This window comes from Bos mutus, chromosome 1 (assembly GCF_027580195.1).
Source record: "Bos mutus isolate GX-2022 chromosome 1, NWIPB_WYAK_1.1, whole genome shotgun sequence".
NCBI classification, from domain to species: Eukaryota; Metazoa; Chordata; class Mammalia; order Artiodactyla; family Bovidae; genus Bos; species Bos mutus.
Window position 1 is genome coordinate 82,036,216 of NC_091617.1, and position 19,644 is coordinate 82,055,859.

Consider the following 19,644-nt stretch of genomic DNA (forward strand, 5'->3'; position numbering starts at 1 on the left):
TGGTTTGATCCCTGGTCAGGGAACTAAGATCTTGCATGCCTCGTGGCACAGTCACACACACAAATAAAATAAATAAATAGAGATACAGTGACATATACCAATGGATTAGTTTTAGGTGTACAACAATGATTTTTAAAAAATAATTTTATGTATCTTTGGCTGTGCTGCTGCATCTTTGTTGCTGCATGGGCTTTTCTTTAGTTGTGGCAACCAGGGGGGCTACTCTTTGCCGCAGTAGCTGGGCTTCTTGTTGGGGTGGCTTCTCTTGTTGCGGACCAGGGGCTCTAAGGCACGCAGACCTCAGCAGTTGTAGTGCAAGGGCTTAGTTACTCCACAGCATATGGGATTCTCCCCGACCAGGGATTGAACCATTGTCTCCTGCATTGGCAGTCAGATTCTTTACCACTGAGCCACCAGGCCAGGGAAGTCCTACAACACAATGATTTGATATATTTACATATTGCAAAATAATTATCACAGTACGTTAATATTCACTTAAATTTCCTAAATCCCTTAATATACCTCCTTTTGAAAATTCCCATCAGTCTTGGCTGACCTCAAGAAATAAAAGGACAGGTGGAGAACCAGGTGGAGAACAGGAGACCTTGTGCCCAGCCAGTGGGCAGGGGTGGGAGCCAGCGGGGCCCAGGCAGGGAATGGGACAGGTCAAGTGGTTGAATCTATAGCTCACATTCACCTCTTGAGCCAATGAGAGCCTCTGGGAGTGACTCACTCTTTCCACCATGGGCCCTGGCGTACAGTGGATGCCCAATGTTGGCTGACTCAGTTAGAGGGATAACGTGAGAAAACTTACTGACTCTATTACTGAAATTGACCCTATCTTCTAATCTCTGTGTGAAGCAGTCCGCTGGGCTACTGAGGTCCCTGTCCAGAATACCTGCTCACCTTGGCCACCACCAACCTAGCCTGTAGGCTTTTGCTTTTCCTCTGAGCTGGCCCAGGACGGAGGACTGAACTTGCCCCTCCCCCCGCCCCAAGTCAGGAGAACACTGTCCAGGTTAGGGCCCAAAGTGCCAAAGACCTTTATTGAAGGTGGTGGTATGGGGTGGGGAGAGGGTAAATTTGAAGGGAAAGCGTCTCAGAAAATGCTCTGCATCCAAGTCACTTGTTGCAAAGCTCAGCTCAGTTACCTTCTGCTTGTGGGCTGCTTCCCTGTGTTTGGGGCCAGTAGATGTGTTTTCTCAAACCTCAGTAGTGTCTACACACTCATATTTGAGTTTCAGGAGACTTATGTGTAGAAAAAAAGTGTTTTTTCCTGCCTGTGTGGTGCATGCTCAGTCGTGTGTGACTCTTCGCGACCCCGTGAACGGTAGCCCGCCTGGTTCCTGTGTCCATGGAATTCTCCAGGCAAGGATACTGGAGTGGGTTGCCATTTCCTCCTCCAGGGGATCTTCCCAACCCAGGGATCAAACCCACATCTCCTGCATTGGCAAGCAGATTCTTTTACCACTGCACCCCCTGCAAAGCCTATCTCAAGCTTAATATCCAAAATCCCAGCCCCTGTTTGAAATCCAAATTGAACGATGGCTTAGTTCATTAGTATTCCCTCAAAAAATATTTCTTGTTGTATGGTTAGGTGGAAGCCACAGCAGGAAACAAGACAGGTTCTTTGGTAGATAATGTTGGAAAAACTGGTTCATTACATAGAAAAAGGTGAAGCCATGTTCATATACAATACATACATAGTGAATTCTAGACCATTCACAACATAAGTAAGAAAAATAAAACTATACAATTAATAGAAAAACAATGTTGCAGAAAATCTGTTACGTAGGGGTGGTAGGGAAGGACTAAAACATTTCAAAAGAACAAATCACTGTTGCAAAACATTGATGATTTTGATTATACAAAAATTAAGTATTTATTCTCCACAAGATACTTATTAGTTACAGAGGGAAAAATAGCAATTTAAAGCATAGAAACCTGGCAGACACCACCTTAACCAAGTAATCAAAGTTAACATCACCAGTAATGGGACAAATTGACATCACATGCCTCCTGATAAGATGTACTGAGAAGGTACAGCCTCACTTCTGTGATATTCCTGCCCAAAATGCACAGCCTGAATCTAATCACAAGGAAACACCAGACTAGCCCAAGCTGAGGGACATTCTCAAAATGAATATTCTGTACTCTTCCAAAATGTTAAGGTCATGAAAGATATAGAAAGGTTACAGAACTGCTTCAGATTGAAGGAGGCTAAAGAGATAGGTCAGCTGAATGCAATGTGTGATCCTGAATCAAACATATATTTTTTTTCTTTTTATATAAAGGAAATTGTTGATATATATGGCAACATTTGGATAAATTAGTATCTAATCTGTAGATAATATTACTGTATCAAAGTTTATTTCCCAATTTTGATAATTATACTGTGGTTATGTAAGTAAAGTCCTTGTTTCTAGAAAACAACATATTGGGTACTTAGAAATAAAGGAACATTATGTCTACAACTTACTCATAAATGGTTTAGGAAAAAATACATACATAGACCCAACACAGAGAAGGCAGCAAAGTGTTATAATTTAGGAATCCAGCTGAAGGAAAGAGCAGAATTCTTTGTTGTATTTTGCAACTTTTCTCCAAGTCTGAAATTACTCTAAAATAAATGTTACAAAATTAAGGATTTCTATTTAGTGAAAGACACTAAGGAGAGAGTTAATGGCTGCCACAGTGCCTGAAGAACTATGGACGGAGGCTTGTGACATTGTACAGGAGGCAGTAATCAAGGTCATCCCCAATAAAAAGAAATGCAAAAAGGCAAAATGGTTGTCTGAGGAGGGCTTACAAATTGCTGAGAAGAGAAGCTAAAGGCAAAGGAGAAAAGGAAAGATATACCCATTTGAATGCAGAGTTCCAAAGAATAGCAAGAAGAGATAAGAAAGCCTTCCTCAGTGATCAATGCAAAGAAATAGAGGAAAACAATAGAATGGGAAAGACTACAGATCTCTTAAAGATGGGCACAATAAAGAACAGAAATGGTTTGGACCTAACAGAAGCATTAGATATTAAGAAGACGTGGCAAGAATACACAGAAGAACTGTATAAAAAAGGTCTTCATGACCTAGGTAACCACAATGGTGTGATCACCTACCTAGAGCCAGACATTCTGGAATTTGAAGTTAAGTGGGCTTTAGGAAGCATCACTATGAACAAAGCTAGTGGAGGTAATGGAATTCCAGTTGAGCTATTTCAAATCCTAAAAGACGATGCTATGAAGGTGCTGCACGCAATATGCCAGCAAATTTGGAAAACTCAGCAGCAGCCACAGGACTGGAAAAGGTCAGTTTTCATTCCAATCCCAAAGAAAGGCAATGCCAAAGAATGCTCAAACTATCCCACAATTGTACTCATCTCACACGCTAGTAAACTAATGCTCAAAATTCTCCAAGCCAGGCTTCAATAGTACATGAACTTCAAGCTAAATTTAGAAAGGGCAGAGGAATCAGAGATCATATTGCTAACATCCATCAGAGCATCGAAAAAGCAAGAGAATTCCAGAAAAACATCTACTCCTGCTTTATTGACTACAGCGAAGTGTGGACCACTTTGACTGTGTGGATCACAATAAACTGCGGAAAATTCTTTAAGAGATGGGAATACCAGACTACCTGACCTGCCTCCTGAGAAATCTGTATCAGGTCAAGAGGCAACAGTTAGAACTGGACATGGAATAACAGACTGGTTCCAAATTGGGAAAGGAGTATGTCAAGGCTGTGTATTGTCAGCCTGCTTATTTAACTTATACACAGAGTACATTATGAGAGATTATTTCAAGGAAAGGATTTTCATACAGAAAGAAGAAAAAGAAAAAAGTAAGTAAAAAAAGAAAGTTCCTTTGCGACAGACTATGTTGCTCCTTCTCCCTGTATCAGGAATTGTTCTAATTTCTGTTTATTTTCCTGGTATGGTCTACCTTGATTTGTCACTGAAGGATGTCCAAGCTAAATTAAACAGAGTGTTTCTTTCTTGGCGCTGGAATGAAATAACTCAGGTCAGCAAGTGTGATTACCAAAGGCTTATCAGAAACTGTGATTAGTACCATATTATGTCTTTGATTACGTTTAAAAAAATATTTTATTTATTTGGCTGAACAGGGTCTTAGTTGCAGCATGTGGAATCTAGCTCCCTGACCAGGGACTGAACCTGGGCCCCTTGCATTGTGAGTGGAGTCCTAGCCCCTGGACCACCAGGAAGTCCCGTCTTTGATTAAATTTTAAAGGGAAAACAATTATTTAACAAACTAGGTTTGTTTCACAAATAAAATTTTTTCTAAATGCAATGGTATGCTCCAGGTGGGTTGGCAGGTGTGGCTACCCTAGGGCCTCAGTACCTGCTGAGGTCATCATGGCACAGAGCTGCTCCTTATCACTCAGATCCTAAACGCCAACATGGTCAGGTGTCCTGCTGTGTTAGACATTGGGCCCATTCTGACCTCGGGGCAAACCCCAGCTCAGAGACTCAGGAGCTGGGTAGACCTAGGCAAATTTAATTTAGTTTTGTTTTTTAAAGCATTTCTGGATTTCCATTTACTCGCTTATAAAATGCAGATAATCCACACCTTATTAGTTTGTTGTGAGGATAAAACAAGTTAATTCATGTAAAGTGATTAGAATAAAGCTTGGAACATAGTGCCCGATAAATTATCATCATTGTTGGATCAAGCCAAGGGTTTCTGCCTCACACTACTGAAACTCAGAAGAGACTGATGTATAAACCAGGTGTCAGTTTATTAACTTACCACTAGAAACGCAGTCAATAGGGGCCCTGAAAATCCATATATACTGGTTAGTACATCCTCTCTGGGTGAGAAGGGTCATGCAAACTAAGTCACAAGCCAAAGAAACCAGATAAAGTTAGAATGGAGTGGTGGAGTTAGTGAATGGAGCTCAGAGGCCTGTGGTGTCAAGCTCTGACAGACTAAGACATTCAATGTCTGTGAAGGACAAGACCTGCCAGAGGGAAGAGCCACAAGATAGAGCCTGCTTCTTCTCAGGCAGGTCTGGGGACCCCCACTGAGCAATTCTTGGTCTGTCCATTGCAGGGTTCTGGCCTTCTTGATTTGAAGCATATTTAACGTGCTCTTCAAATCACTTGTGTTCTTCCTTGGCTAAATGTACACTCATCAACCTGATGGTTCTTAAATGTGCCCCCAACCCTGAAACACACACACACCAGCAAACCACAATTTGCCAACTCTTAAATGGCTTCTACATCTCAACCATTGTTTGTTGACTCTTACTAGTTTTACACTAAGATAACTCTACTCCCAAGTTGAGTGTACCGCACAGTAGAGTTCATGCAGAAGAAAGAGGATGAAATCCTTGGTGGTGAGAGTTTCAGAATGACTATGCTCAAAGGTCTCAATCAGTCAAAATAAAAACCCCTAGACTCCTACACTGATGGGGAGTCACCAACCTGGAGCCAAGTATTGAGTAAGGGAACAAATTGAATATAGAACATTCAGAACGAACTAGAGGGGCATGTGAGTATGTGCAGAAGAATCCAAAGAAAATATTTATTCAGTGGAAGAAGAATCCAAGAAAAGGTCCTTCTAGGTTCAAGGACACAAAACAGGAGGCATGGGTACCTGTCTTTTTGACTGAAGCACCATGACCAAACACAGTGGATTTTAGCTGTAGGACACTGTAAGCAACATTTCAATAAAAGTCAATAAAGTGGTGGAGGTCGCCACTAATAATCATCATAATGGCTAACCATTATGGAGGGCTTCCCTGGTGGCTCAAGGAATAAAGAAACTGCCTGCAATGCCATGATGAGAGTTTTGCTTATATTATCTGATTTAATAGTCACCATAACCCTACAATGTAAGGACCATTTAAAAAACTTTTAATTATTTTTGGCTGTGCTGGGTCTTTGTTGTTGCACACGGCTTTCTCTGGTTGTGGCAAGTGCTCTTCATTGTGGTGCGTGGGCTTCTCCCTGAGGTGGCTTTTCTAGTTGCAGAGCACAGGCTCTAGGCACGTGAGTTTCTGTAGCTGCAGCACACAGGCTCAGTGTGCTCAGTGTGGGGCTTGGAAGCCCTAGAGCACAGGCTCAGTAGTTGTGGCGCACAAGTTTAGTTCCTCCATGACATGTGGGATCTTCCCAGACCAGGGACCAAACCCTTGTGCCCTGCATTGGCAGATGGATTCTCAACCACTGGGAAGTCCTGAAAGGATTATTACTCTCATTTTATAGAGGAGGAAACTGAGGCACAGAGAAGCTTAATTTGACAAGGTCACAGAGCTATTACATAATAGGATCCAGACTTGAATGTAGTTCTGACTCCAGAACTTGCTCCCTAATTTACAACTTTAAAGCAAATTAAAATAGGGTCACAGTTGATCCCCCTCATTTCGGGTTCAAAATATTTTCCTAAAAGGACAGGAGGGCACATGACCCTGGGCATACTCACAGGCATGCATGATAAGAGATCGCCCACTGTATGAATAGCTGTAGAGCAAAGTTGAGAACAGCCGATCCAGAAGATGTGAGAAGGCTGGAGACCTGGATCCCTCGGTTACCACCCCATCTCTGCAGGCACAGAGGTATCTGAACCTAAGCAAGACACGTAACATCTCTCTACTTCAAGCTTCTGTTCTATAAAATGGGAGTAACTCAGCAAGGGTCACATAAAACAAGATTATTGAAGAGACAAGACTGAAAGAGAACATTTGTGAAAGCATTCTTTGGTGTTAAAAATGCTGCAGCATGGGTTGACAAGTATTTATTTTAATTTAGGGTTTCAAAGGTCTCCCTTTATACAGTGCAGCAGAAGTCACTTCCAAACCACCCATTTATTTAACAAAAAGAAAAGAGAAACCTAGAATTACCAACAGGGTATGACTTACACATACTATTAGTATGGGCTGAAATTGCATGGTGATCTCTGCCTCTCCCCATGCAACTCAGTGGGTTCCAGGCAGAGTTTCATGCTGTGCTCCTGCATTCAGGCTTTCTGATTCTTGGTTTAGCAGATGAGGACTGTGGGGTGGCCCTCCTGGGGCCATCATCTTGATGATGGCCTGGAGTGCTTGTCTGTGCTCGTGAGAGTCTGTCTCCAGAGGAGGCTCCAGGCTGCTGTCTTCTCACCCCTCCCATGAAATGACACCCTCTGGATCTATGACATTTTACAGCTTATTAAAAAAAAAATTATTCCATTTACACAGGAACTTATCTAATTTAACCCTTTCTCCTACCCATGAAATGGGCAAGATAAACTACATTATGCCCATTTTATGGATAAGGATAATTTACTCTGGAGACGTTGATTTGCCTAAGATGCAGTCAGTGGTGGGGCTTCCCAGGTAGTGCTAGTGGTAAAGAACCCACCTGCCAGTGCAGGAGATGCAGGAGAAGCAGGTTTGATCCCTGGCTCAGGAAGATCCCTTGGAGGAGGAAATGACAACCCACTCCAGTATTCTTGCCTGGAGAATCCCATGGACTGAAGCACTTGGCAGGCTACAGCCCATAAGGTTGCATAGTTGGACATGACTGAAGTGACTTAGCACACATGCAGTCGGTGGGAGAGCTGGGCTAATCCCAGTGCATGACTTTCCCACTATACCACACATTTTGAATCACTTAATGAACGAATCACTGAGCACTTAGATTGTGTCAGCCATCGTGTGAGGTATTCCTTACTCATCAGCTTGTTCTCCTGAGAGAAGCATCTTCAAACCCCCCACTTCCCATCCCATGCAATTAATGATGAGTTTTAAGTGACAGAATTAATAAATCCTCACTATTCAGCATGTCACCCTAGGAGCTGAGCAGTAGGGCAGTGTGGCCACTCAGAGCTGTGCTCTGGAGCCAGATGATCCTGTATCCTCCCACTGTGTCAACTCCATTTCCTCATCTATAAAAAAGGGGACAACTGTGCCAGTGCGGGGGGTTGTGCGGATTTAGTGTAGGTAAAGCAACTACAGTGCCAGTTATGTAACAAGAGCTCAATAACGATTGTCATTTTCTTAATAATTCTCTTGAAAAAAGACAAGGAGACGTTTGCAAACAAAAACTCACCTCCATAGTATCATGTCCCAAAGCTTTCATATCAAGGCTTGGCCCAGAAAAAGGAGCCCTTCCTCATTCTGGCAGAGCCCACAAGCCCTTGCCTGTGCACCTCTATCTCTGCCGCTCTGACCCTGTGGCTTTAGGGCTGGAAGCTCTCCTTCTCCAATGTCATCCCCTACTTTTTCTCAATTTCCCCCAAATATTCACTTCTCAAGCTTTTGCATGTGAGATCTTAGTTCCCCATGAAGGGATCAAACCCACATCCCCTGCAGTAGCAGCAGAGTCTTAACTGCTGGACTGCCGAGAAAGTCCGCTCAAGCATTTTTACTGAGCACTTCTTTACGTGCCGGGCATGGGAGTGGTTGCTGTGATGAGCTTCCAGGAATAAAAGACTTGGCACACTGGGTGCTGAACACCCATGGCAGCGAGTCCTCAGCTGTCACCCCTTAAGTGTAACTGCCTCAGCTGATGAAACGTCCTCTTCCAATGTCATTGCTCCTCCCAGTGGCAGCCAACACTCAGACTGTTCAATTCGGTTGGACCCATTGCCTCAACTCAGAACACCTCTGCCAGCTCCAGAATGTGGGGTTGACTGAGGCCTTCATTGGGCCTGCATTGTAGCTCAACTTCTCCTTCTGCTCAATCTGGAGCACTGCACATTCCAATCTCTTCAAGCTGCTTTCCAGGGAACACAAACTGTGACAGGGACAGAAGATGCAAATGTGAGCAAGCCAGGGTTTGGGCTTCAAAGATATCCAGGCAAGTGGGAATCACAAGGCTAATGGCGAGCAGCTTACAGTAAGGGACACATAAAGTGCACTGAAGCCCGCCTGGAGGTGGGCAGGGTTGAGGGGAATCCATCATTCCAGGTTCAGCCAGGTTTGGGGCCCACCCTGCTAGCCTGTGATTTCCCAGACTCCGACATCCAGTCTACACGCTCAGGCTGGTGACAAGCCATAGTGCTCTGATGTTGGCGTTGTTTGGTTTGCCACCTGAGGATGAGCCTGACCCAGGCCTGGAAGGTGGCTCTTGGTAGGATGCTGCTGCTGTGCTGTGCTTAGTCGCTCAGTTCTGACCGACTCTTTATGACCCCATGGACTGTAGCTTGCCAGGCTCCTCTGTCCATGGGGATTCTCCAAGCAAGAATACTGGAGTGGGTTGCCATGCCCTCCTCCAGGGGATCTTCCCAACCCAGGGATTGAACCCAGATCTCCCGCACTGCAGGCAAATTCTTCACCATCTGAACTAACAAGGAAGCCCAAGAACACTGGAGTGGGTAGCCTATCCCTTCTCCAGGGGATTGTTCCAACCCAGGAATTGAAATAAGGTCTCCTGCATTGTAGGCAGATTCTTTACCAGCTGAGCTACCAGGGAAGCCCTTAGTAGGACGTTAGGTTCTAAATGACAAACTAGGCTGGAGAATGGCCAGTGAGGGTAAATGGTCCCTTCTTGGCTTACATTTGCCTGGAAACCAGTGAGAACGTACCTAAAGTTGTCTATATCCCACAAATCTTGACAGCAATTCCAATGCTGAAATAAACAACTGACTGGTACCTTCAATTGCTGTGTAGACTTGTATGGAAGGATCTATGATCGCTCTGCATTCCCCCTCCCACACGGGACCAGCGAGGCTGCCTGAGGCACTGGAGTGTGATAAGGCCAGCAGAAGCAAGGAGGTCAGGACTACAGAGGCTTTTCAACCTGGCCAGCTCCTGACTGTTAAGGCTCTGGTGGAAGAACCGGTCTCCCAGGGGCAGAAGTTGGAAAGGCTCTCTAGAGTAGAAGGGGGTGCTTCCCTGTGTCAGATTCCTCCCTTCTCTCTGCTGTGTTTCTTGGGAGAGCAGGCTGACACTGCCTGAATTTTCTACCCAACTCCCAAATGCCCCAAATCCCCCCAAATTCACCTTACATACTTATTGTAGGGTCTTTCTCAACTGCTGCAATTAACTCATCTTAATTTTCTGAAGGTCTGCAGTGTAGGTCTGTATTGCCACACATACAGGCTCTTATTTAACAGAATCATAAAACTGCGAGCCAGCCTAGAGGCCATCTAATGCTGCCTCCTATTTGAAAGAGCCCTTCTTTAGATAGCCATGGGGCTGAACAGTTCCAGAGATCGGGAACTGTATGTAACAAGGCAGTTTGAGTTGTTAAAGTTTTTCCTTCCTTTGAACCCAAACCTGTCTACTCTGGAGTCACTCAGAAAAAAATGTACTGCTTTTTCTTATGATGGCCCTCCAAATCATAGACTGGACACAGAGGAATCACTCTGAGTGCTTATGTAGACCCCGAGAAGGTGTACAAAGGTCGACTTGTCATGGCTACTCAGCTAATTAATATAGGTGAGCCCTTCTATTACCAGTAATAGTGCTGGGATCTGATCACAGATCCAATTCCACTGCTCTCCACACACAGAGCCACCTCCAAAGAAACACTCTGCCACTGAAGCTTTGGCGGCATTTCCAGGGACTCTAAAGAATTGGGAAAACTCAGACAGGGACCACAAGCTGGTGAGGGGTGAAGGGGCTGACAAACAGGGATGCACAGACCCTACCCCAGATGGCCCCAACTGGCCCACATGCAGGTCTGAGGTTGGAAGAGAGTGATGGGGCCTGTGGTCCTTGGAACCATGAGCATGCATGTGGCCAGAGACATGCCTAGAACACCACATCTTGAGGACTCCTGAGACAGGGACTGAGGAAGCAGGAAGATTTAGTGACCCTTCCTGCTGGCTGTGCAGCAGTCCACTGGTGCAGAGCCTTCCAGGTTTATTCTCCTTTACCCCCAGACAGGTGTCTCCTCCCCAGTGACCTGTATCACACGACCCGCAGTGGCTGGGTTAAGATCCCTTGGTTGAACTTTGTGATGACAATTCTCCACGAAGCAGACAAGTTCCTTCTGTTGATGCTGGTTTCTCCGGTCATTAAGAGGAAAGCAATTTTAGTGTCTTCTGCACGACAATTACATACAGTGGCTGAGTATCCAGGAAATAATATTTATAAATCATACTACTTCTGTTAAACAACCCCCTCTCCCCATTTAAACACTGGTTAATTTGAAACCAAGATGTTCTTTTTCTTTGCCTTAGACCCCATTCTCAATTCCCTACTTCCCAGGCCTCTCCTATGTGGTTAAGAGAAAAAATAAGGAACACAAAACCACTCAAGCAAAATGGGGACAGTTTCTCACTTTTCTCTTTGGCCCCAAATGGTCCAATTCAGAGAAGTAGAGTGAGGCTGGGCCAGAGATCACTGGAGAAAGCAGTTGGCAAACCATGTCTGAGGCCAGGTTGCAGAATCAGCTTACTCACTCAAGCAGTGGGGCTGAGACAGAAGAGCCCAGACCCCTTAGCTAAGCCTTGGCTGGAGAGCACAGCACTGCAGTGATGGAATACACTGCCCTTCATTATAAGCTTGGTCCACTGCAAGGTCGACCCCCAGCGGCTTTGATGACATCTCCCCCCAGGGACAACAGTGATGCTTCCATGGCCTCCTCCACACGACGGACACAAATGTCACAGGAAAATGCCAAATCAGAGACTGCACTCCTTAACCATGGGCGAACACTGCAGCCCTGCACCAGGAGCAGCAGAGTGAGCAAGGGAGATGCAGGGATATTTAATTTACACAGTGGCCACTCAGAGCCCAGTTGCAGCAGGGACAGTGGGAGGGCAGCGCCCCCACTCCCTTCCCCTTGGAGGACCAGTCCTCAAAGACCCTTAGGTGGGGCTCCTGGGTTGTGCAGAGGATGCTCCAGTCAAAAAGAGAGATTTATGAATAAGGCTGTCCCCAAAGTTGGGGGAAGTTCGTGGCAGGAGATGGCTGCCTACATGGTGGCCCAGGGGTCTGAAAGACAGTCCATGTCCTGGGCACAGTCCTCAGCCTCGTGGCCCTAGAGGAAGCCCTCACGGCGGAACTGTTCCTGGAGAAGAGCTCGGTACTGATCAAATCCCCCCTCAACCCGGGTGACGCCGCCTCCTTCGCACACCCACAGCTCCCGGCACACCAACCGGATGAAGCGCTCGTCATGGGACACCAGAATCACACCACCCTGCAAGACAGAGACCGTGGGGCTCTCAGAGGGGCCCAAAGGCGTGCTGAGGCCCAGGAAAGAGTGGGCAGTGTGAAGGTACACTCACCCTGAAGTTGTTGAGAGCACGGCCCAGAGCCTCAATGGTCTCCATATCCAGGTGGTTTGTGGGTTCATCCAGAATGTAGAAGTTGGGACTGGAAGGCAGAACCCAGAAAGGTGGGAAGTTAGGGGGCTGGGAGAAAATGAGCTCTGCTACCAAGGCAAGACAATCATTTTCCACTGGGCAAGAGCAGGAAAGTGGAGGGCAAAAGCTCTAGTCAAGGCGGCTCACCAGGGCATGGTCATCTGAGCAAAGGCCACCCTGCTCTTCTGGCCCCCAGACAAACTGGCAACAGGGCGCACGGCCAGTTCTCCAGAGATGCCATACCGGCCCAGTTGGTGACGGTACTCCTCCTCAGGCCGTCCTGCAATAGGCCCCACCCCACCGTATGGGTTCCAGGCCCAACTCCCTCCCTTCACCATCCACCCAGCCCCACCCCCAATGCCCACATCCTTACACCCAGACTCAGCAACCCAAGGTAAGCCTAGGGGGAGGTGTCAGGCCCAGCCCTCTTTCCTCAGCTCAAATCCCTAACGCACCAGGGAACTTGCGTGCTAGCAGTTCCACAGCACTGACATTCAGGTCCAGCTGCTCCACGTGGTGCTGGCTGAAATAGCCAATCTTCAGATTCCTGCAGACAGATGGGAAGGAGGAGAGGGGATGGAAGGCAATGACCATAAAGGAGTGTAGCTACAGCACAGGAGGGGTTGGAAAGCGGAGGTGTGGGCCCTACCTGTGAGCATGTCTGATGCCCCGAACAGGTGTCAGGTCCCCCATAAGCAACTTCAGCATGGTAGACTTCCCAGCCCCATTCTCCCCAACCTGTAAGATGACACATGAGTATATAAAGAGCATCCCTGAGTGCGATACAGAAGCAGAGGAGATGAGAATAGATCCCAGATAGTCCCAATGACTCCAACAACTAAAAAAAAATATTTTTAAGGAACTGTAGAGAAAAAATGAAGGAAACAGTAAAGCTGTGAAGGGGACCAATACCCAAGTACCCACTAAGTGCAAGGGAATTAATTCTCCCAATAGCAGAGCAAGCTGGATGTTATCTCTCTTTTAAGAATGAGAAGTCTGCTTAGTAACCAAGCTAAGAAATAGCAGAGTTAACATCCCAAGTCTGACCCTGAGCCATGCTCTCTCCTCTATGTTCCAGTTAGGAGGACACTCAGAGCTGAGACCAGTAAGATAAAGTACTGCTCTAAGTACTTATAAAACACCACAGGCCAGGCTCTCTATCTATGCTGCAGAGTGGCCCTGTGAGGCTGGAAGAGGGACCAGGACAAGTACAGTGAAGTCCTCGGCCCAGGCTCTGACTCCTACTCCTGTGGACCTTCCCTCCCACGTGACCAATCCACAATACAATCTCCACACTGGGAGAGTTCACTCCCAGCTCACAGAACAGAGATGGTAGCCATACCACACAGATGCGGGATTCAAGATCGGCAGAGACGGAGAGACGGCTGAATATGACATGCTTTGGGTTGTAGTAGAAGTCCACCTCATCCAGTTGCAGGATTGGTGGTGAGAACTTCTCAAATCCATCGGGGAACCTGCAGGAGGTGGGATGATGAGCCTGAGGGCAGCCCCAGAAACAAGAGCTTCCCCACCTGCCCCTCTGACCCAGCACTCACTTCATCACTACCTCCAGCTCCTTATCCACAGGTTTCAGCTCTGGTCTGAGGAAAGAGGAGACAGACTAGATTTGTGACTTTAAAAAATGGATTTGTTCTTATCATACAAGTAATACATATGCCGAAAAGAACAGAGGTTTTTTTTGGGGGGTAGATTTTTGTTTTCCCAGTTAATATACTATATGTTTCAATGTCACAAGATCCTAAGCCTTACGATTTTAAGCTCCCCTACCACCTGTATGTCTAGAAATGTTGCTTCAAGATTAAACTTCCAATACTCTTTTGGGTATATAACTGAAAAAAAAAAAATACTGATTGGAAAAGATACACGTATCCTTGTGTTTACAGCTATATTGTTTACAATAGCCAAGACAAAGAAACAACCTAAGTGTCCATCCATCCACAGATGAATGGATATACATATACACACACATATACAATGTGTTGACAAAGGTCTGTAGAGTCAAAGCTATGGTTTTTCCAGTAGCCATGTATGAATGTGAGAGTTGGATCATAAAACAGGCTGAGCATCAAAGAACTGATACTTTTGAATTGTGGTGCTAGAGAAGACTTTTGAGAGTCCTTTGGACTACTAAGATCAAACCAGTCAATCCTAAGGGAAATCAAGCCTGAATATTCACTGGAAGGACTGATGCTGAGGCTGAAGCTTCAATACTTTGGCCACCTGATGCAAAAAGCCGATCCATTGGAAAAGACCCTGATGCTGGGAAAGACTGAAGGCCAACAGAAGAAGGGGGCAGTAGAGGATGAGATGGTTAGATAGCATCAACAACTCACGAACAACAATTTGAGCAAACTCTGGGAGACAGTGAAGGACAGAAAAGCCTGGGGTGCTGTAGTCCCTGGGGTTGCAAAGAGTCAGACACGACTTAGTGACTGAATAACAACTCAGCCATAAAAACAGAATGAAATTTTGCCATTTGTAATAAACGGACTTGAAGACTATGCTAAGTAAAATCAGTCAACAGAAAAAGAAATACTGTATGATATCACTTATATATGGAATCTAAAAAACTAAAATCTAAAAAAACAGATTCACAGATATAGAGAATAAACCAGTGGTTACCAGTGGGTAGAGGAGAGGGAGGGAGGAGCAAGACTAGGGTAAAGAATTAAGAGATACAAACTCCTAAGTATAAAATAAGCTACAACGATATACTTATTACACAACACAGAGAATATAGTCAATATTTTATAAGTAAAAATGGAACATGATCTTTAAAAATTGTGAATCACTATGTTGTACACTTGAAACACATAATATTGCACATCAACTATACTTCAGTAAAAAATGCCTCCAAAGCTCAACATCATTAGTCACAAGGGAAATACAAATCAAGATTTCAAAGAGATATCACTTCACATCCACTAGGAGGGCTACACTTCAAAAGACATAATAAATGCTGGCAAAGAGGCGGAGAAATTGGAATCCTCATATACTGCTGGTAGGAACGTAAAATGGTGCAGCTGCTGTTAAAAAGTTTGGCAATCCCTCAAAATCTTAAACATAGAATTATTACATAACCCAGCAATTCCACTCCTAGCTCTGTACCCAAGAGAATAGAAAACATATGTCCACACAAAAACTTGTTCATAGCAGCATTATTATTCCTAACAGCCCAAAACGGAAAACAATCCAAATGTCCACCACCTGATGAATCATTAAACAAAATGTGGAGTAACTGTGCAATGAAATATTATCTGGCCAGGAAAAGGAGGGAAGTACTAATCCAGGCTACATGATGAACTTCAAAAATATGACATTATGCGAAAGAAGCCAGACATAAAAAAAAGGTCACAGGGAGGAATCTGTCTATATGAAATGTTCAGAATTAGCAAATATATACAGACTGAAAGTAGACTGATGGTTGCCGAGGTCTGGGGGCAAGATGCCTTCCTGCAGGAAAGGAAGTTAAAAGTGGATTTGTAGGAAAGGAGAGATCTAGAAGGGGAGGCTAAGATGAGAATTGTAGGCATTCCCTACAAAATGAGAGGAGTCAGGGCCCAGTCAGGGACACTGTACTCACAGTTTCTCCAGCATCTTGAGTTTGCTCTGCACTTGGGAGGCTCTGTTGGCATTGTAGCGAAAACGGTCAATAAAAACCTGCAAGTGGACAAGTTCAGGCATATTCAGCTCCCTCACCCCCCACGACTCTAGTACCCATGGGATGGGGTGGGTCCCCAGTCCTGCCTGCTCTCCCACCTGGATATGCTGGCGATACTGTTGCTGGGCCTCATATTCACGCTGCTGATTGAGCAGTCGCTCCTGCTTGCTCTTGATGAAGGTCTCAAAGTCTCCTCGGTAACCATCCAGCCGCTGGCTGTGCAGGTGGATGATGTCTGTGGCTATGGCATTCAGGAAGTTGCGGTCGTGGGAGACGACCAGGATTGTGGAGGGCCACGTCTGAGGGGGTCACAGGATGGCAGGCCCAGTTTGGGAGGGCAATCAGCTCCCAAACCCCAGAGGCCTTGGAGACAGACACTCCCCAGACCTGCTCCACACCTGGAGGCACTCACCTGCAAATAATTCTCCAGCCACAGGATGGCCCTTACATCCAGCATGTTAGTGGGTTCTGGAAAAGTGGGGGAGGACATGTTTGGGATTGAAGGGCCAGAGAACTGGAAACTTGGACAATGCCACCCTTCTGCACCCCAAAGTCAGGGTGCCGCATTTCAAACTCACCATCTAACAGCAGCAGATCTGGCCTATGGAAAAGAAGAATGCATGGTTTGAGGTTTCAGGTCAGCGACTTGTCGCCACCTCCCAAGAGACAAGCTCATCTTCCATAGTATCCACATACAGGTCCAGGGGACTCACCTAGCAAATAGAGCTCGGGCCAGGGCCAGTCTCATCCTCCAGCCACCTGAGAACTCCCTAAAGAGACAGAGCTGCATCAGGGGCGAGTGTTCACGAGAAGAGGCAGAGGCACAGTCAACAGTGTTCAGAGCCAAGAATGGTAAGGGCCACTCACCGGGTGGGCTGCTGCTGCATTTTGGGGGTAAAGCCAAGCCCAGCAAGAATGACTGATGCTCTAGGAGTAAAGAAATCAAAGAACCTGATTGGAACAGGTAACAGAAAGGAAAGATAAAATCTGAAGGAAGGAAGGGAATTTTAAATACCTGGCAGGTGCTTTGTCAGCCTCGATCTCCTCCAACTTGGCATAGATTTCTGCCAGCTGTGCAGCTTGTGAACCCTCAGCCCTAGGAATGGGGGGAAGAGCAATCAGGCTGAGCGGGAGAAGTTTACTACTTTATCCTGCACCTCAGGACAGCTGCAAAGCAGGCTACTGGCTGCACTGTTGCTGGGACAGGAACAGAGCACAGGAAGGACTTGCTCACAGCAGTGAGGGCAACGGCCACCATGCCAGGAACAAGGAATGCACAGCACCACCGAGCCAAACTCTAAGCCCTGCTGCTTACTAGGATGGGTATTCGAATGGCGGATTGTGCCAGCATGGCAGGCACTCTGCGAAGCACAGCTGCTGCTGGTCAGTCTGTCCCAGGGAGCCCTCACCTGCCAGCGGCAATCTGGGCGTTGAGCTCCCGCTCCCGATGCAGGAGGTCTTCTCGCACCGTGTCACTCTCCAGCACACTCTGCAGGGCAGGGGTGTCATCTCCAGCAACTTCTTGCTCCACATGCAGCAGGGAAATGTGGGCTGGAACCCGCAGGCTCCTGGTGGCCAGCATCTTCAGCAGCGTTGTCTTCCCTAGCCCATTCCGACCCACCAGGCCATAGCGGCGGCCCCATGCTAGGTTCACATCTGCTCCAGCCAGCAGAACCCTGTACGGGTAGCAGGAAGACGACAAAGGGGGCTCTAGAGATAGCTACACAGCAAGTATAACATAAGAAACCTAACTATTTTTAGCCCCATTTCACCGCTCCAAATTCTCCTTTAACTGTAAAAAAAAAAAAAAAAATCAGCCCCACTCCCCCACAGCCACTCCCTCACCTATCTCCAAAAGACACATCAAAGTTCTCAATTCGCACATCGTAGGATTTGTTCTTTCCAGATGATTCCAACCGACTTTCCTTTCGGCTGCCTGCCTGGCTGGCTGATGCCTCTTCCAAGACTCTTAAAGGGAGAAATGGATGGCTTTTAGCACTCCCAAGCAGCCTTCCATCTCAATAGGGACTGCTCTGCTCTCTTCTCAGCCCTTTTCACTAACTCACAGAGGGCTGCTGGTCTTGAGTGTGTCCTTCTCTGAGCGCTTCTCCTGCTTTGCCTTCAGTCGAGCCTCAGCTTTCTCTAGCTTCTTTGCATTCACCGTCTAAGAGTCCAAACATAATGCATTTCATCCTATGGTGTAGGCTCAAGGACTCAGGGAAAGTCAATCAGAAATGCCCCAGGAATATACTCCAATATTTAGAAACAGTCAACTCTCACCCCCACCATAGACACAGACCCCTCCCTTTCTTCTTCCTGTCCCTCCTCACCGAGGACTGTTCCCTCTTTAGCAGACCTGGAAGTTTGGTGCCACAGTCTGTAAGCGATAAGAAAAGCAGTCACCTTCTCCCTAAGGGAACGGAAACTAACATTTTCAGTGGCTAACATGAATCAGACACAGACACATACATTTAAAGGAAAGCTTTACAAATCCTGGAGATAGGTATCAATTCTCTCAACACTTAAAAACTCAACTCACAGATTAAGGATACAGCGGCTAGGAGCAGTTAAGCAACTCCTACAAGATCATGCAGTAGGTTAGTAAGCTGCAAAATTGGGAAGTGAACCTAAATCTGTCCAGCTCCAAGACCCATGGGTCCTACCACACCCAAGAGCTTGGAGACCTCCCCAATCTTAATCCCTTTATTAATGGCTCATTTGCCCTCAGTAAAGACATCAACTAACTCCTACAACCTTGTCCTGTGGAAAAGAGGTAAGAAGAGTCCTGAGCCCCAGAGGGCAGATGGCTAGGGGGTGGAGGACGTAAGGCAGCTAGTTCAATCTTCCCTCTCTCTCACCGTAGTTCTCTGTTATCTTTGACAACTGGATGGGGGCGTCTAGCAGCACCTGGCTGTTTCCCTGCGTCTGTGGTTCCGCCCTTGAGGGTAGGGATAGAAAGCAATGGGTTAGAAGAGGAGGAAAAAGCTCTATGGCCATCAGACCTTGTTCTCTCACGTCTTGTCACCTGGCCGTCCGCTCTCCCATCTCCCCCACGAATCCCCCTGCCCTGGCACGTACAGGCGCAGAGTGTTGTACATGCGCTGGCACACGGCCCTGATGCCCGCGTCATCCTTGCTGTCCCCGGACACCTCCTGCAACAGTTCCCCCACAGCTTCCACCAGGTCATCCACAGACTCGAAGTCCGCACTGCCGCTGTGCAAGACGCCTAGGGAGGGCATGTCAAGACACGAGGAAGATACCAGGTAAGGTGGACATACAAGTAGTTTTGGTCCCCGTACTGCGGCCCCAATCCGGGCTCCAGACCCAACTGGTCCTCGGGACAAGAGGTCACACAGAGGAGAGGCCTAGCGGCGGTCCCCGCCACTGCTCTGCCTTAGTACTTCCCCCCGCCCTGACTTCCACTTCGGCATCCCCAGCGCGTTGATTCGGTTCGGCTCACCCGTCACGTAGTCGAAGACCTGTCCGTCAATTTCGGGGAACTCGCTCCGCAGGATTTCAGCGCAAGTCGCCATGTTCCAGTCGGGCTCCCGTCCGCGCAGTCGCTGTGAGACCCCGGTCAAGGCCCGCCTCCTACCGGTCGCCCGAAAGCTCGCCCTTCCTTCCAAAGCGCATGCGAAACGGTGACGTAAGAAAGGCGCGGAGTGCGCAGAGCCCGGTTGGCGGGGCAAACGGAGCTGGCGGTACCGTA

General features: G+C 46.8%; 1 protein-coding gene across 2 annotated transcripts; it reads right to left on the minus strand.

The window, feature by feature from the left end:
* Window positions 1-1,611: 1,611 nt before the first annotated feature.
* Window positions 1,612-19,618, minus strand: ABCF3 (ATP binding cassette subfamily F member 3). 2 transcript variants are annotated; one of them, XM_005909520.3, is made up of 21 exons: window positions 19,396-19,618; window positions 19,014-19,161; window positions 18,794-18,873; window positions 18,266-18,312; window positions 18,002-18,099; window positions 17,781-17,903; window positions 17,345-17,611; window positions 16,951-17,031; window positions 16,803-16,862; window positions 16,649-16,705; window positions 16,514-16,536; window positions 16,348-16,403; window positions 16,034-16,234; window positions 15,858-15,934; window positions 13,810-13,854; window positions 13,596-13,728; window positions 12,903-12,991; window positions 12,709-12,800; window positions 12,401-12,533; window positions 12,176-12,263; window positions 1,633-12,087 (listed from the first exon to the last, which is right to left on the minus strand). In XM_005909520.3, the coding sequence occupies exons 1-21, from the start codon at window positions 19,466-19,468 to the stop codon at window positions 11,929-11,931; spliced, it is 2,130 nt and encodes a 709-aa protein (XP_005909582.2). In that variant the 5' UTR covers window positions 19,469-19,618; the 3' UTR covers window positions 1,633-11,928. The 2 variants fall into 2 exon arrangements, with proteins under 2 accessions (XP_070228560.1, XP_005909582.2); XM_070372459.1 differs by lacking the exons at window positions 17,781-17,903; window positions 18,002-18,099; window positions 18,266-18,312; ... (1 more) ...; window positions 19,014-19,161; window positions 19,396-19,618 and having other exon boundaries at window positions 1,612-12,087; window positions 16,951-17,058; window positions 17,356-17,605.
* Between the last annotated feature and the right edge of the window lie 26 nt (window positions 19,619-19,644).

What these genes read in the sequence shown, in the direction of transcription:
- ABCF3 (XM_005909520.3), bottom strand. Translation starts at nt 19,468, where the DNA reads ATGGCGACTTGCGCTGAAATCCTGCGGAGCGAGTTCCCCGAAATTGAC. An exon ending in CTCAAGACCAGCAGCCCTCT is followed by an intron (nt 17,904 to 18,001) that starts GTGAGTTAGTGA and finishes TCTCCCTTTAAG; the next exon opens with AGTCTTGGAAGAGGCATCAG. An exon ending in GCTGACAAAGCACCTGCCAG is followed by an intron (nt 16,863 to 16,950) that starts GTATTTAAAATT and finishes CTTTACTCCTAG; the next exon opens with AGCATCAGTCATTCTTGCTG.